Genomic DNA, 16,098 nt, shown 5'->3' on the forward strand with positions numbered 1-16,098 from the left:
AAAACATGTCGTCTCCTCGCTAGTTGAAACCCCTATTACCTACTACGATTGTCTACGATAATAATACTTCTATTATCATCAAACTACTTCAATATGAACTACTGCTTGTCTGGGTTATACCACGTAGGAGTAATTAGCGTGTGTATCAACCTGTCAACGTCACGATTCGATGCTAAATCGTAAAGCGGTATCCAGCAACTCCCTTCTAGCCAGAGTATATAACAACACGAACCACACATACACCACACACAGTCCAGGGCTACACACCTGAGAGCATCATATCAACTGCTCCTAACAAGAGTGACTTAAGGTCTTCACATTCATCGTCGTCAATCGTGTTCATCACCTCTCGTTCCCCCCCACATCATGTTCGCCTGCAGAACTGTAAGTACAGGGCCTTCGTCAATAGTAGTTGAGAATGGGGTCATTCCTTCAGGATAAGAATATTTGTTTTCCTAAATCCATTCTTGTTTTTCCTTCCTGTCTTGAGACGTTTGAGGCGTAAGGTAGTGTTAGATGTTGTAATGGTCAAATCTAGGGATGCTGTAAGGCTGATAATGGGTAGGGGGCGGCTTTTTAATCCAGTCACGTGATATCTAAAGCTCTCTAGCGCTGTCAACAATTATCTCGTGTCGTCTGATTGTATGTTGTCAAGTGATGCTGTCAAGTGTTGTCTGGAGCTGGCAAGTGTTACCAAATGTTGTCATTAGTGTTATCTACTGACCTACTGCTGTCAAGTGTCACTTTATCCTGTCAAGTGTTACCTACTGCAGTCAAGTGTTACCTACTGCTGTCAAGTGTTACCTGCTGCTGTCAAGTGTTACCTACTGCTGTCAAGTGTTACCTACTGCTGTCAAGTGTCACCTACTGCTGTCAAGTGTCACCTACTGCTGTCAAGTGTCACCTACTGCTGTCAAGTGTTACCTACTGCTGCCAAGTGTTACCTGATCCTGTCGACTGCTGTCTGATGCTGTGAAAAAAACCCGTAGTGGTTATGACACTGGCTCAGCAAACAAGAAATCCCCAGTTCGAATTTGCCTTGAGCAGGTGTGAGACTGGTACATCTAGTGTGATCTAGTACTAGTAGTAAAACCATATACCTAATAGCTAACTATATCACCTAGTACTAGTAATATGACCCCACCCCAGTAGCACGTTATAGCACTATGTCTTCCAGCTCTTGTTAGACACTGTTGATTAAATAGTTTGCTAGTTATTGTTCTGTGGGGGCTAGTAGATTCAGCTCTCTGAGGGGCTAGTGAAGTATGCTCCTTTAGTGGACATGATGTTATGATTGACAAATATATAAAGAGGAAATACTTCTATTCTGAAATTATCTTCTCTATTCTTCTACATCCTCTTCCATCTCTTCCTTCCCCTCTTTCCTACCATCCTTCCTTCCTTCCGTCCTCTCTTTCTTCTATCACTGACCCAATCAACACACACACACACACCCACACACACACACCCACACACACACACCTCATCTCTCACTATCTCCACTCACTAACTACTTCAATAAACCTACGAAAGTCCACCCACTTCACTCACTCACTCTCAAGTCTAAACAATGCCTTCTTCTTCTTCTCCTTCTTCTTCTCTGACTTGTTTTCGTCTAAATTTCTCAACTATCGACACACGGAACTAATTATGCGATATTTGAATTATTCTAAAACTTCTTAATATTTATATAAATTCGTCTTACATTTAAAGACTTTGTATAAGTAGATAACATATTATATATTCCTTTAATTTCAATAGAAGCCGCCAGAAGTTGATTTTGAAACGCGAGACGTGAGTATCCCGATTTTACTAGTGAGCGTTTCATTCTAAAACTAAAGGGAGAGAAATACTAATACGCCAATAATCTTTTCTAATACGACTTATAATTGATATGAAAATAAATATCCTCAATGTAAAATAATATTGACAATTAAATTAAATATAAACTGTTAAATCTTTGAGAAATTGCAATAAAATTCTAGCGCGGGAATGAAGAGTCGCTTGAGTCTTGCAAGTCGTGCACCAACCCCATCATTTGTGTTACGAGGATGTACAAGGATATGGACACTCGTACCTTCAAATACGAAAAAAAAAACATGAGCTTGAACAAGAGTAGTGTAATTAGATGGGAACTTGGCGTAAGAACACCTCATTGACTGAGAAGGAGTCCTCAATGACGGTGTTATATCCCCGGGGAAATCCTAACGTGAGCGGCGTGTGACGGGGCACGAGAGTCCTGCTGATTATACCGACAGATTGAAGTGTGTTCTACTTTTTACCCAGGATGAATAAGATCCAATGACTCATTTGGGGGATATAATTTCTTTTACTTAAGATGAAGTAGAACTCAAGTGAGATATTTAATTAAAACAGAACGAAAAAGAAAAAATAAATTGCTTTTACATAAACCCTCACTACTTACTACCTAACACATCATACGTCAGTTACTCAACGGTAATGATGAATGGCCAGCTTCCGGTGATAGTAGATCCCCAGACTTGGCGCCAGATCTACCGTGGGAATGAACCTATTAACCTTCGAAGTTACCAGAACCCGAACTCAGGAACCAAACCCATGCAGTTTCATCAGATTGTTCTAATTTCCCCCCAAACTGAAGGTGTCTGAACACGGTCAAAACTGTATCGAACTTTCGCCCATTACCTTAACTACTCAATACCCTCTTATATTATCATCTGACAAGTCTCAAGTTCTTGACTAATCTCTCGTCACGTTAATTCGTAGCAGAAACTATATATAGACTTCTAAGACGGCCTGAGTCACGGCCTGAGGCACACATGATGAAAATGTCTTCGAAATGTGTTGTTATTTTATCATGGAATCTTAATTTTTAGACATACGAGTTTCTGGAAAGATCTTTAAAGAATAACTAGCTGTCTAATGAGGAAGACAAGTGGTAAACGGGGATAAGGAAGAGGATGAAAGAAGCCAGAGAAGACACGAATAAAAAGTAGAAAGAGAGGAATAAATGAAGGAATTACAGGAAATGGAAAGTAGATCGGATTCAGTATACTGTACGTGTTGTGAGTGAGTGAGTTAGTGAGTCAGTCAGCCAGTCAGTAAATCATTCAGTCATTAAGTCAGTCAGTCAATGAGAGGATAAGTCAGTGGTCGAGTGAGTCACCGAGTAGAGTACATCTATGTGGACTTGACTCAGCAGAATTATGAAGGCTGTGGTCGTAAGTGCCTGTCAGTTAGTCATCGGGAGGCTAAGATAACTTGTTTTAGGGAGACATTGTGTTGGTTGAAGGCACTAGAGTTCATCTGTATGTCTGTGTCTGTTTGGTTAGAAAATTATCTTTTGTAGGAATGTTTTTTCGTATTATGAGATAGTAGTGGTACCTCTCTCTCTCTCTCTCTCTTTCCTACACCAACGTAACTTCGGTGTCTCCCCCTCACAGCTGTGCTTGGTGGTGGTGATGGTGGCGTCCTTGGGGACCTCTGGAGTCGGTGGACGGTCTGTAGAAGGAGTATCAAGGATGGAGAAGCTTCTCTCGTCCATCTCGCCGTCGTCTACGCCTCTAGGTTTCCTGTCGCAGGATCACAGCGTCAACAAACGTCAGGTGTTCGACCAGGCGTGTAAGGGCGTGTATGACCGCAACCTCTTCAAGAAGCTGAACCGTGTGTGTGAGGACTGTTACAACCTCTACCGCAAACCTTTCATCGTCACCACCTGCAGGTACGTCTCCTCCTCCAGTAGGGTCAAGGGTTCGATACCCAGTTGATCCATGCTTCTTTCCCGGTCGTAAGATTCGATACCCTCTCCAGTGACACCTGCGGGGTCAAGGGTTCGATTCTCGGGAATAAAGTTTCTTTTTTATTTTATTATTTTTTCCCAGTTATTTTTGTTAAGAATTTTATTTTTATTGATTTTGAATTTTGGTCAAATCTATATTGTTTACACATATTTTAATCATTTTAGTCATACTGATTATTTACACAACTCAAATTACTCTTTCTCATGTTTTTCGTTTCACTATCATGACGTCATCACAGTTCCAACACTTATTGCTTACTTCACTACAATATTCTCACATCTACTCAGAATTTAACTTTATATTGTAATTATCTTAAATCATTATTTTTTTTCATAATTTACAATATTTTATAAAATATTTTTTCACACTTTCATAATTTCATTTAATTTTGTCTTAGTTTTATTATTTATTTTAACATTTCATTATTTATCTCACTTTTTCTCCATTTTCTTTTATTAATCAATATGTTGCTCCCTCCCCACACCCTCAGGCAGAACTGTTTTGAGGGCGACACATTCCCGAGGTGTGTGATGGACCTTGGACTTGACCTGGAACTGTTCCTTGAGTTCAGGGATATGATCAAGGGGTAGACTCACACTCAAGTCTCTACCTTAAGTGATCGGAGGGGAGGAGGAAGGTGTACAAGATGGTAAATTACTTATATTAATTTATCCGTGTTTATGTCCTCTCAGGGAAAAACTATTTTTCTGATTTTTAAATTTTTTTAGTTAGTTTATATTGTTTTCTTTATTTTTTTTAATTCTGGTTTTTAATTTTATCCTCTTTAAAGGATTGTTTTCTGAAAATTTTAAATATTTTTTGTTAACGATTCTCTAAGTACTGTTTTTATATTTTACTTATTATCTCTTTATCAATATTTACTTTATCATTTTAACATATTATTTCCTTTTTTACATCTATTTTTCTACCATTTTCACGTATTGTTTGTGTACACTCGCCTGCAGGAGTGTTCTTACCCTCTTCCGCGTCTCCCTGCTCCTGTTACAACGGGAATAGTAATCAGTTCCCGTCTGACTAGTAGTGCCACGGTGCCACATGAGCAAGGGAGGCACTGTAGGGTGGGACATCACACCTGCAGGCAACAGTACATACACTTTCTCTCCGTCCTTCTCAGTTATTCATTTCCCAGTTCAGTTCCATTTGTTTCTCTTTTCTTATCCACCACCTTGAGAGAGCGTCACCTGTGCCAGTGTCTGAGTCTGTTTACATCTGCCAACAGGGAGAACTGCTACAGTAACCGAGTGTTCCGTCAATGTCTCGACGACCTACTCATGATTGATGTGATCGACGAGTACGTCTCCAACGTCCAGATGGTCGGCAAGTAAACAAACACCTCAGCCAACCCCAGACAGTTCCTGCTGCGTCTACCGGTCCCCATGGGCGTCCACGAACGTCTTTTTGGACACCGACGGATGCCTTCGGACTTCCTTGGAACGTTTCTGAAATCCTCCGCAGGTATCAAAATACGCCTGGGGATATCCACGGGTGCTACTGAATGTCTAAAGATTTGTGTGGGTACCTGATGAATTGCACAGGTATCCCAATTCTTCTATAAGCACCTTTGGACACCTATGGAGCTCCAGGGGCGCCCATGAAGTTCTCAACGCTTGCCATGAGTAGCAGGACACCGTCTCGTCTTCATGGGTGGGTCATATGAAGACCGGGAAATGTTCATCTACCTTCATAAATCTGCAGAACAACCGGGATATAAGCCAATATTTACAGCGAGACGAGCAGTGCCCCGAGTGTAATCATCAGCTCTTATCGTCACTGTACTATTCTCCTCTTCCTCGATGCCATGGCAGCTTTTACTGGTAATGTTTTCTCACTAATGCGTATATAACTTATGTACCTTAAAATGTAATGTAAGTATTTATTTGAGGGAGATAATGTAGTGGTTGGTGCAGCTGGGACAAGGGTTTGAAGCCTCGAGTCTCCCACAGTCCGACATTTCATTGCTAGTCATAACTATTAGTGGAGATATTTTTATACGATACGAGGGATGTGTGGCGTTAGTTAGGCACTCCTGAGAGTCGTCAGTACCTCACACCCAACACACATCCTTCCTTGCCAACACAAACACTTAACTAACACATCACATCACATCATTAACACAAGATAAAGTAGAATAATCCTCTTACTTCAGTTCCTTCTTCAGTAGTGACGTTTAAACAAGTCTTTAACTATCACGTCTACAGGGAGTAAATATCACGGTAGCTAATGAACTGTAGAGAATCCCTGAACTGATTGTACACACATAGACAAGTTCCCTCCACTTACACACACGCGCACGCACTCACAAACACACATACACTTACAAATACACACACACACACACACACACACACACACACACACACACCAAACACACAATATAGTTCTCGGAGTGAAATATTTTGTTTTATAAGAATGAGTCAGTTGTGAGTTAAATCAAATCTATTTTTTGTGACGCCATGTGAAAGTAGCGACATAAAGAACAAATGTTAGATAAGGTAGAGGAGAGTGAAGGAGTTACCTATAACCCCATCACCCTCACCTCCACCTGCGTGATACCTGAGAATCTCATTTGTCCTCAACCAAAGATTAATATATTAAGTGGATACACCTGTTGCCGTAGAGGGGAGGGATGCAATGTCTACCAAGATGAATTATATATGAATAAAAATTACATGATGTGGACTATGTTTGTTTATCCAAGTGTTCGTGAGGTGTTGGTCGTCTTCCTTCCTCGTGTTATGTGTCAACAAGAGAGTTAGACAGACATTCATTCAGTATAAATTGTCATACATTTTAACATTTATTCACTATATACGCAGGTCATACAGTCATACAAACAAGAAACATAAACAGTGTTGGTAATATAGTGTACTGTACATGTATACACTGGACATAGAAAATTAAAATATATAATATACATGTACAGTACAGGTATACAAACAATAATAAATAATAAAGTAACTGGAAAAAACATAACTGAACACAGCCATCATACATTGTCTTTTCCAACAACTGAAACTTTAATTATGATTATAATAACACTGTTTACCTTCACTATCCCTCCCAGAGTCTCTCGCAACCATAACAGTTCCTGAGTAAATATCACTTTACGGTATTTTTTCTACTATTCTACACCCACCCATAAATCATACTCAAAAAGGAAGATTCTACTTTTTCAAAACACAGTCTCTTCACACAGTCCAGTAGACCACAAATTAATTTGGTTATTGCCTAGATAAATTTTAACCCATTGGACAAAAAATCAGAGGAAAAGTTATGTGCCCGTAATCCCTCATCTACTCAATACTCCTGTTATACGACTGTTCGACTTCTCCATCAAAACCCAAACAAGACTTCACCAATACAGACTTATCTCTCTCTACCAACGAGGCTTCTACTCCAGGCCCTAAGACCTAAATAAAGTCTTGAGATTCTTACAGTGTTTCTCTATCTTCCTTTATACCTGGAAATTTGTTAAGATGTACGATAGAAAATTTGACCCACTGAGGATTTAATCGAGATCCTACTCTCTCTCTCTCTCTCTCTCTCTCAACAGACTTATCTTTATGGTGTCAATGTCAGAAAGGTTATCCATTACGTATTATTGTCGCTGGCCGTCTCACTTCTCTTATTTTCCTAGAATAACGTGCATGTTGTTCACTATTCACACCCACACACACCCACACCCCCACACACACACTCTGAAGAACTCCCCTCTGTGAGTTTTCTTCTTTGCTTTACGTATCAAACAATATCACTCAATTCCCCAGATATAATCTATAGTTACTTGTCAACAACACCCTTCCTTCGCCACGCCCCTCACACCTACACCCTCGTCACACCCTCCCCATACACCCTCGTCATAACCTCGTTACACCCACGCTGCACCCACGCTACACCCTCGCCACACACCCACGCTACACCCTCGCCACACACCCTCGCCACAGACCCTCGTCACACCCTCGCTACACCCTTGCCACACCCTCGCTACACCCTTGCCACACACCCTTATTCAACCACACTATATCCTCAGGCTGGAGGAACATGTAGTTTTGTATTAAAGCTTCTAAAGGTGTAAACATTAACCATTTCTCACGGGTAAAGTATAGGCCCATCTGCCCCTCGTGTGTCTCACTACACTCCTTGCATATTCTCCTCACATCAGCATCACATAACTACCTAATCTTCCCAGCATCCTCATCAAGTAAATCACCAAAAAACTACTAAAAAAAATTAAAATGGCTTTGTTATGACTTGTTTGTGTAGAGAGAGACCCCCTACTCACGGTCACCTAACATGGCGACACTTGAAGAACTCTCTTTCAACCCTCTTCATCCCGACACCTACCACGAAACAGGTGAGGGGAACATACCTTAGCGATGATGTATGTCTCTCTCTCTCTCTCTCTCTCTTAATCTCAAGGTAAAATAAGTTGTGGAGTCTAGTCTTCATGTGATCTTGTCTGGCTCTAAGTTAGCGTGCATACCAGCATTTCCTGGGTTTCTTATGACTCTTCCTCCCGCTTCTAACGCTCAATTTACTATAACAAAACTCTCCTTTGCGTTAAGAGCTAATTTCCTCAAGAATATGATACAGCGTCAACTGAGGCACAGTATGAGTCACCCCTGCTAGAGAGACCATTTTGTGTTGCTCTGGGAAATTTATAACCAGACACACATGCAATACACCCATACATTATAAACACACTGTGACACAACACACTCCTATGACCATGCAACACAGCAACATACCACAGCCACTTACAACACCCACATGACCCCATTAACACTCTTTAAGAACCCAACAACACACCCGAAAACCCACAACTTTCTACAACACCACAAAACACCCACAACACCACTCAACGCAATTCACCACAACTTTCTGCAAAACTCCACAACACCCCCCATAACACTGTAACAAGGGGCCACCCACCCACGCCCTAACACGCATGTTCTCACAGGAAGGCGGTAGTTAGGTCACGTTTACTACTCCTGTCAAACATAGTTCCTACACAAGTGGTCACGTTAACCGGCCCCTAAACAGACGGGCACCGCAAAGTGTCACTTCACTTCACTTTACTGTTATCCTCTTCGCCACTAGTCGGTCTGTTTGCCACTTGGGTGGCCGGTCACATCTCTTACTTACTGTTGGCAAGTGCTGAACATGAACTGCCTTCAGAATGTATGTGTACCAATGCCAGTGTTGGTCAAGTCTGGTCTTGAATGAACTCGCACTCGGTGCCGTCACAACACTCTCTGGCAGAGTGTTCCCAGAGTTCACAACTCTCACTCCATAAAGTTTTCCCTAAAAATTTTATGGACTTGTGGCTTCTTCAACTTAGAGCTGTGACCCCTTGTGGGGCGGACATCCGCTAGTTCTACATATGAACACTCGACTGAGTAATGCATTCTGAGGCACTTATAGACGTCTATAAACTCACCCTTTGCACACCTATAGTATAAACTATAGGCACCCGCAGGCGTTCTAACTTCTCTGCGTGGATAACTGAGGTGTCGAAGTGCAGGCACCAGTCTGGTGGCCCTCCTCTGGACATTATCAGCCAACTAACAGTTTCTAGCGTATCTCGGGAACCAGATGGGGTGACAGTACTAAAACGGGGCTTGGGTGCTGGTGCATTTTACTAAAACTATACCCACAATATTATGTGACCATTCACATTGCAGAAAGGAGGACTATGAGATTTGAAAAGGGCATAATAATTGCATAGTGAAGTAACTGTGAAGTATGGTTAAGTTCGGAGAAACCAGGACACTTCAGCTTAAGTTGGGTGTGAGTAGGAGGCGGAGTTGAAGTCATTGAGTGTGGCGGCGGCCGTAATCATATACTAGAGTGTTAATCTTTCTATCTTACCGAGAATATAATAAGGATGTCTGTAAATACCTAGAATAGGAGCAGGAGATACAATCAACTGTCATCTGTTCGATTTCTTATTGAATAAAATTACGTTATATAAACTTTCCCTTTAACTCACCTTAACTTATATAATAAACATTAACCTGAGTTTCTCCAGACTCTGATGTACAGGTGACGATACGACTCTCTTATTCCCCACACAGACAGGACCGTGAGTGAGGCTGTGAGCATAGTGATCAAGCCGGGGGTTAATAGTATACCCAGTCATACAAAATAAAAAGTTGATCATAAAAACATCCTCGTTACAACCCCCACCACACCACCCCCAATACCTCCACAACACCACAATGCTCCCACAACATCCCCAATACCCCCACAACACCCCCAATACCCCCACAACACCCGTAATGCCTTTATAACACTTCAAAACTAACCGCAACACTCCTACAAAATCCACAACTCCCTCCAACATAACATGCCCACAACACCTACATGTTTTAGGGCAGAGAGTGTAGGTCAACATCGTGGAAGGACTACCGTTGCCAGATCACAACCACCACCACTATCACCCAGCACCACTATTACTACTACTACCACCACTTTTATATTGCCATTACCACCGTTACTACCACCATCACCACCGCTACTATCACTTTTATCACTACAGTCACTATTACAAGTATCGACATACCATAGACGGAGTGACAAGATGGCGTGTCTGAGTAAAATTTTTTCTTAGAATCTATTCCAAAACTATTTCTTACTACTCTTTTACGAAGACTTAGCGGTATAAGCATCTCAAGGGGCACTACTTAGTCGAGTGTCCATACATGGAGCTGACGGACGCATGCCCCACAAGGGGTCACAGCTCAAGGTTGAAGAAGCCACAAGTCCAGAAAACTGTGAGGACGAACTTTTTCGGAGTGAGAGTTGTGAGCTCTTGGAACAATCTACCAGTGAGTGTTGTGACGGCACCGAGTGTGAGCTGCTTCAAGACAAGACTTGACCAACACTAGAGCGGGTTCAGGTACATTCAGGAGCCGGTGCATGCCCAGTACCTGCCAACAGTGCGTGACAGAGACGTGACCGATCGCTCAAGCGGCTAACGAGCCGATCAGTGGCGAAGAGGATGAAAAAATAAAAATGGCTTACCAGCTTGGCGTCGAGGCGCTGAGAGAAGATGACTGCCAATTTGTTTGCCACTGCGTTCTGTACTGGTGCGGCTGGGGGAGGGGGGTGGATACAGTTCTCAATTTTTGTCCTTAGTACCACTGGTTAGCTTCCGGGGCACCCCAGTCCACCCATCTGTGAATATGAACCCTATTTTAAAGTTGGAAAGTAAAGGCGATCGAGCGTAGTGTCAGCAACACTGCCTCCACCCTTTGTACCACGGGACTCACTTTCACTTAAGTATTGTGGACATATGTAAGTTAAGAGCTGCTGAGGAGGGAGTTGCTTCTCCAAACATTTAAACTTTCGAGACATAATGTTGTTTTTATTGTTGAGAAGAGACAATTTTTCAACATTTATATTAAAAAAAAAGTAAAACACTAACGGGGTGTGTTTCCTCCTGTGCCAACACTGGACAATAAGTATGATGATGATAAAGTAACAGACAAACAAATAACCGCCTGAACGGCTAGGAATCTGATAACTGGTGAAATGATAAGTAAAAGAAATAAATTCATTACAACCCGCTATGATATGCGAGAATATATAAGTCTATCCTAGTATATAATACAGCCACTATTATAGAAAACGCCTCTCTTCTTTTACTTTGATGGATAACTATACACAAATATATCGTTTTAACCTTTTCTTACCTTTTTGTTATTTATTATCTTTATCATTTATCACTACACCACTGATCAACTTACTAGCCGTTTGGGCGGTTGATATATCCAGTGTTATGGCGTTTAATTACCAGTATTAGTTAAGGAGGAAACTGGAGTTAGTGGGTTGGTTGAGTCACACTGGATACCTCCCTCCTTACCTTTGACCCGGACAGTGACCTTTCTCCTAAATGTCACAGTAATAATTAATTGCCACATGTAACATTATCATTTACCTAAATAAACTTACATATAAACTTTTTTTTATCAAATAATTCGTTATTACATCAAGACTGTGGCGAGTTATAGTGAATAATAAACAAAATTGAGGACTACTATTTACCTGCTTTCGGTGTTGTTTACCGGTGATCAATGTTAGTGTAATTTAACCAGCACTTCGTTTAATTAATAAATTAATTATAAGTCAAATTAGTAGATGAAATGCATCTAACCAAATATTGCGATTCTATTGTACTTGTAGTTTGATGAGGTTTAAACGGTTATCATCCACCTTTAGTTGAAATAGTAATAAATGGGTAATTTGTTTTAGTCGTGGTAAACTTGTAACATGAAGTATATTATGGTTAGGAACGTCCATTTTGTAAACATGTCGACTTTCAAAAAACACGAACACAGAAAAAGACGCATCATATGCTTGTGAATATTTGTGGATTTTCATTTTTAAAACCTTCGGTAATAACATAAACGTCCACTGTTTGGCAGTTAATACATTTAATACAGGGACCATAAAGTTGATGGGGATGCATATTACGGCAACAGACTCACGGTAGCAGACATTTGAATGTTTGGTTACCCTTAGCTAATCGGCTTAATGGCTACTAAATGTCTCAGAACCTGCTCCTGTGTTGGTCAAGTCTGGTCTTAAAAGAGCCAACACTTAGTGCCGTCACAACACTCTCTGGCAGGTTGTTCCAAAAGTTCACAACTCTCACTCCATAAAAGTTACCCCTCACAGTTTTCTGGACTTCTTGCTTCTTCAACCTTGAGCTGTGACTCCTTGTGGGGCATGTGTCCGTCAGCTCCATGTATGGACACTCGACTAAGTAGAGCCCATTTAGATGTTTATAAACTTCAAATAAGTCACCCCTTGACCTTCTGTAGTATAAGCTAGGCAGTTTCAGGCGTTCTAATCTCTTTGTAGTGTCTGTGTACATAACACGAGGAAGGAAGACGACCAACACCTCACGAACACTTGGATAAACAAACATAGTCCACATCATGTAATTTTTATTCATATATAATTCATCTTGGTAGACATTGCATCCCTCCCCTCTACGGCAACAGGTGTATCCACTTAATATATTAATCTTTGGTTGAGGACAAATGAGATTCTCAGGTATCACGCAGGTGGAGGTGAGGGTGATGGGGGATTCTCTACAGTTCATTAGCTACCGTGATATTTACTCCCTGTAGACGTGATAGTTAAAGACTTGTTTAAACGTCACTACTGAAGAAGGAACTGAAGTAAGAGGATTATTCTACTTTATCTTGTGTTAATGATGTGATGTGATGTGTTAGTTAAGTGTTTGTGTTGGCAAGGAAGGATGTGTGTTGGGTGTGAGGTACCGACGACTCTCAGGAGTGCCTAACTAACGCCACACATCCCTCGTATCGTATAAAAATATCTCCACTAATAGTTATGACTAGCAATGAAATGTCGGACTGTGGGAGACTCGAGGCTTCAAACCCTTGTCCCAGCTGCACCAACCACTACATTATCTCCCTCAAATAAATACTTACATTACATTTTAAGGTACATAAGTTATATACGCATTAATGAAAAAACAATACCAGTAAAAGCTGCCATGGCATCGAGGAAGAGGAGGATAGTACAGTGACGATAAGAGCTGATTATTACACTCGGGGCATCAGAGACGTTCCCAGGAAGTTCGAAGGCATCCGTCGGTGTCCAAAAAGACGTTCGTGGACGCCCATGGGGACCGGTAGACGCAGCGGGAACTGTCTGGGGTTGGCTGAGGTGTTTGTTTACTTGCCGACCATCTGGACGTTGGAGACGTACTCGTCGATCACATCACTCAAGAGTAGGTCGTCGAGACATTGACGGAACACCCAATTACTGTAGCAGTTCTCCCTGTTGGCAGATGTAAACAGACTCAGACACTGGCACAATGTGACGCTCTCTCAAGGTGGTGGATAAGAAAAGAGAAACTAATGGAACTGAACTGGGAAATGAATAACTGAGAAGGACGGAGAGAAAGTAAATATATTAAATAATTTGTGAAAGTAGGAGAAAATTACAAATTGTAGCAACAATAATGAAGAGTTAAAAAATGTAAACAAATGTTGAATGATAAAGAAAATACTGTTACAAATCTATAAGTCAAGAATTAAAACAATTTTAAATAATAAACCAAAAGATATTAAAAATTCAGAAAAAATCATTCGTAAAATTAAAAACCAAAATCATCAAAAAATAAAAAAGAAAATAATACAATTAGCCCAAAAACTTTAAAAAATATAAGAAAAATGAGTTTTTCCCCGAGAGGACATAAACATGTATAAGTATAAGTTAACATAAGTAATTTACCATCTTGTACACCTCCTTCCTCCTCACCAACCACTTAAAGTAGAGACTTGAGTGTGAGTCTACCCCTTGATCATATCCCTGATCTCGAGGTACAGCTCAAAGTCGAGTCCAAGGTCCACCACACACATTGGAAAGATGTCGCGCTCAAAACAGTTTTGCCTGAGGGTTTGGGAAGGGAGGAACACATTGATTAATAAAACAGGAACAGAGAGAAAGTGAGATAAATAATGAAAAGTAAACACAAATAATAAAACTAAGTTGAAAATGTTTATAGAAAAAAATATTTACTAAAACAATGGAACAACAAAACATTTTAAAGAGGAAACTTTACTTGTGGAGAAGTAAACAATACATGTTGGAATTGTTATGAAGTCATGATAATGAAACGAAAGACATCAATGTTTGTAATATGTGCAAATAAAAAAATGAGAAGTAAATTTTACCAAAACCAAAATCGAGGCAAAAATAAATAAACATCCATAAAAAATGGGAAAACATACCGAAATAAAAAAAATTACTCCAAGCCATCGAACCGGTGACCTGGCAAGATGTGCGGAGAGGTAGAATCGAACCCTTGACCCCGCAGAAGGTGTCACTGGGAACAGTATCGAATCTTACGACCGGGAAAGAAGCATGGATCAACTGGGTATCGAACCCTTGACCCTACTGGAGGAGGAGACGTACCTGCAGGTGGTGGCGACGAAAGGTTTGCGGTAGAGGTTGTAACAGTCCTCACACACACGGTCCAGCTTCTTGAAGAGGTTGCGGTCATACACGCCCTTACACGCCTGGTCGAACACCTGACGTTTGTTGACGCTGTGATCCTGCGACAGGAAACCTAGAGGCGTAGACGACGGCGAATTGGACGAGGAGAGAAGCTTCTCCATCCTTGATGCTCCTTCTACAGACCGTCCACCGACTCCAGAGGTCCCCAAGGACGCCACCATCACCACCACCAAGCACAGCTGTGAGGGGGAGACGCCGAAGTGTGACCACAAAGCCTTCATAGTTGTGCTTAGTCAAGTCCACATGGATATACCCTCCCTCAGCGACTCATTTCTTACTCTAATGACTCACTCACTTGACTCAGGTGAGTGAGTAATCCCTTCCTCTACCCCTGCTGACGAAGGCTCAATACTCACCGTTCTGCAGGCCATCATGATTCAGGAACGTAGAGATGAGTGTGGCTTTACCGGAGTCTCCCGCCCTTTATATACCACTCTAAAGGTTCCATAGTTTCCAGACACGTCCAGCCTGGCAGACATCGTGTTGTTGACTCAATAATTACTCCAACATCCATTTAAAGATAAAGGGATAACTCCTACAACTGAGAGCTCATATCGAAAGTGAATCACTGTAAATGTAATAGAGGCGTTATTGTTATCAAGAAGCGTAATAAATAACAAGGATTCCGATACTAGAGAACAATGGAAAACAAAAATACACCGTGGAGTTAAGAGTTAACTGGTTCTAATAAGAGTTAAGTGGCTACCAGCTAGGCACTTCGGTTATGCCCGTTATGGACTGTACCTCGTCAGTTGCACTTATTCGTCAGGAACCGAGTCTTCAGAACAACGTGTGGTCAGGTCTTTACACAGAAACCACGTTCAGGTAATATAATCATTGTTCACTATGAGATTATTTCCTCCACTGTGAATGAGTCAACTCTCACCATTTTTATATTATCGCACAGCTCACTAACATAAATCACACACGATCTCCTGGTAATGAGGGATGGGTGGCACTGGCATCTATCGTCCTGCACAAAGAGGATCAGAACGCCCGTCTCAGATAAGGTGCTGCAGATAGGATAAAGATTCGAAAACTCTTGTTATATTGTATTGGTCTTCGGTACCACAAAACATCCTGAAAATCACCTCAAAACATTTATTTTGGCCATGTTGAGGACGATCCATCAGGCAATGTTTACTCTCCAATCGATATTGGAGGTTCAGAGCGCCAACATTTTGAGTAACAACATCTGGTTCCCGCAATAAACTGTTGAAGATGATAAAACAATACG

At 41.2% G+C, this 16,098-nt stretch overlaps 2 protein-coding genes across 4 annotated transcripts; one reads left to right on the plus strand and one right to left on the minus strand.

Moving 5' to 3' along the window:
• Window positions 1-245: 245 nt before the first annotated feature.
• LOC121872468 (crustacean hyperglycemic hormones) lies at window positions 246-6,477 on the plus strand. 2 transcript variants are annotated; one of them, XR_006090091.1, is made up of 4 exons: window positions 246-384; window positions 3,423-3,700; window positions 4,270-4,428; window positions 5,020-6,477. XR_006090091.1 is itself a non-coding variant. In XM_042375261.1 (3 exons), exons 1-3 carry the CDS (start codon window positions 367-369, stop codon window positions 5,123-5,125), a joined length of 402 nt encoding a protein of 133 aa, XP_042231195.1. In that variant the 5' UTR covers window positions 246-366; the 3' UTR covers window positions 5,126-6,477. The 2 variants fall into 2 exon arrangements, 1 of the variants encoding a protein (XP_042231195.1); XM_042375261.1 differs by lacking the exon at window positions 4,270-4,428.
• Window positions 6,478-12,739: 6,262 nt separating this feature from the next.
• On the minus strand, window positions 12,740-16,037 carry LOC121872494 (crustacean hyperglycemic hormones). 2 transcript variants are annotated; one of them, XR_006090111.1, is made up of 4 exons: window positions 15,218-16,037; window positions 14,760-15,040; window positions 14,076-14,234; window positions 12,740-13,619 (listed from the first exon to the last, which is right to left on the minus strand). XR_006090111.1 is itself a non-coding variant. In XM_042375286.1 (3 exons), exons 1-3 carry the CDS (start codon window positions 15,233-15,235, stop codon window positions 13,514-13,516), a joined length of 405 nt encoding a protein of 134 aa, XP_042231220.1. In that variant the 5' UTR covers window positions 15,236-16,037; the 3' UTR covers window positions 12,740-13,513. The 2 variants fall into 2 exon arrangements, 1 of the variants encoding a protein (XP_042231220.1); XM_042375286.1 differs by lacking the exon at window positions 14,076-14,234.
• Window positions 16,038-16,098: the final 61 nt, after the last annotated feature.

Source organism: Homarus americanus, unplaced genomic scaffold (genome assembly GCF_018991925.1).
Source record: "Homarus americanus isolate GMGI-L3 unplaced genomic scaffold, GMGI_Hamer_2.0 scaffold55640, whole genome shotgun sequence".
Taxonomy (NCBI): Eukaryota; Metazoa; Arthropoda; class Malacostraca; order Decapoda; family Nephropidae; genus Homarus; species Homarus americanus.

What these genes read in the sequence shown, in the direction of transcription:
- LOC121872468 (XM_042375261.1), top strand. An exon ending in TTCATCGTCACCACCTGCAG is followed by an intron (nt 3,701 to 5,019) that starts GTACGTCTCCTC and finishes ATCTGCCAACAG; the next exon opens with GGAGAACTGCTACAGTAACC.
- LOC121872494 (XM_042375286.1), bottom strand. An exon ending in TTCGTCGCCACCACCTGCAG is followed by an intron (nt 13,620 to 14,759) that starts GTACGTCTCCTC and finishes ATCTGCCAACAG; the next exon opens with GGAGAACTGCTACAGTAATT.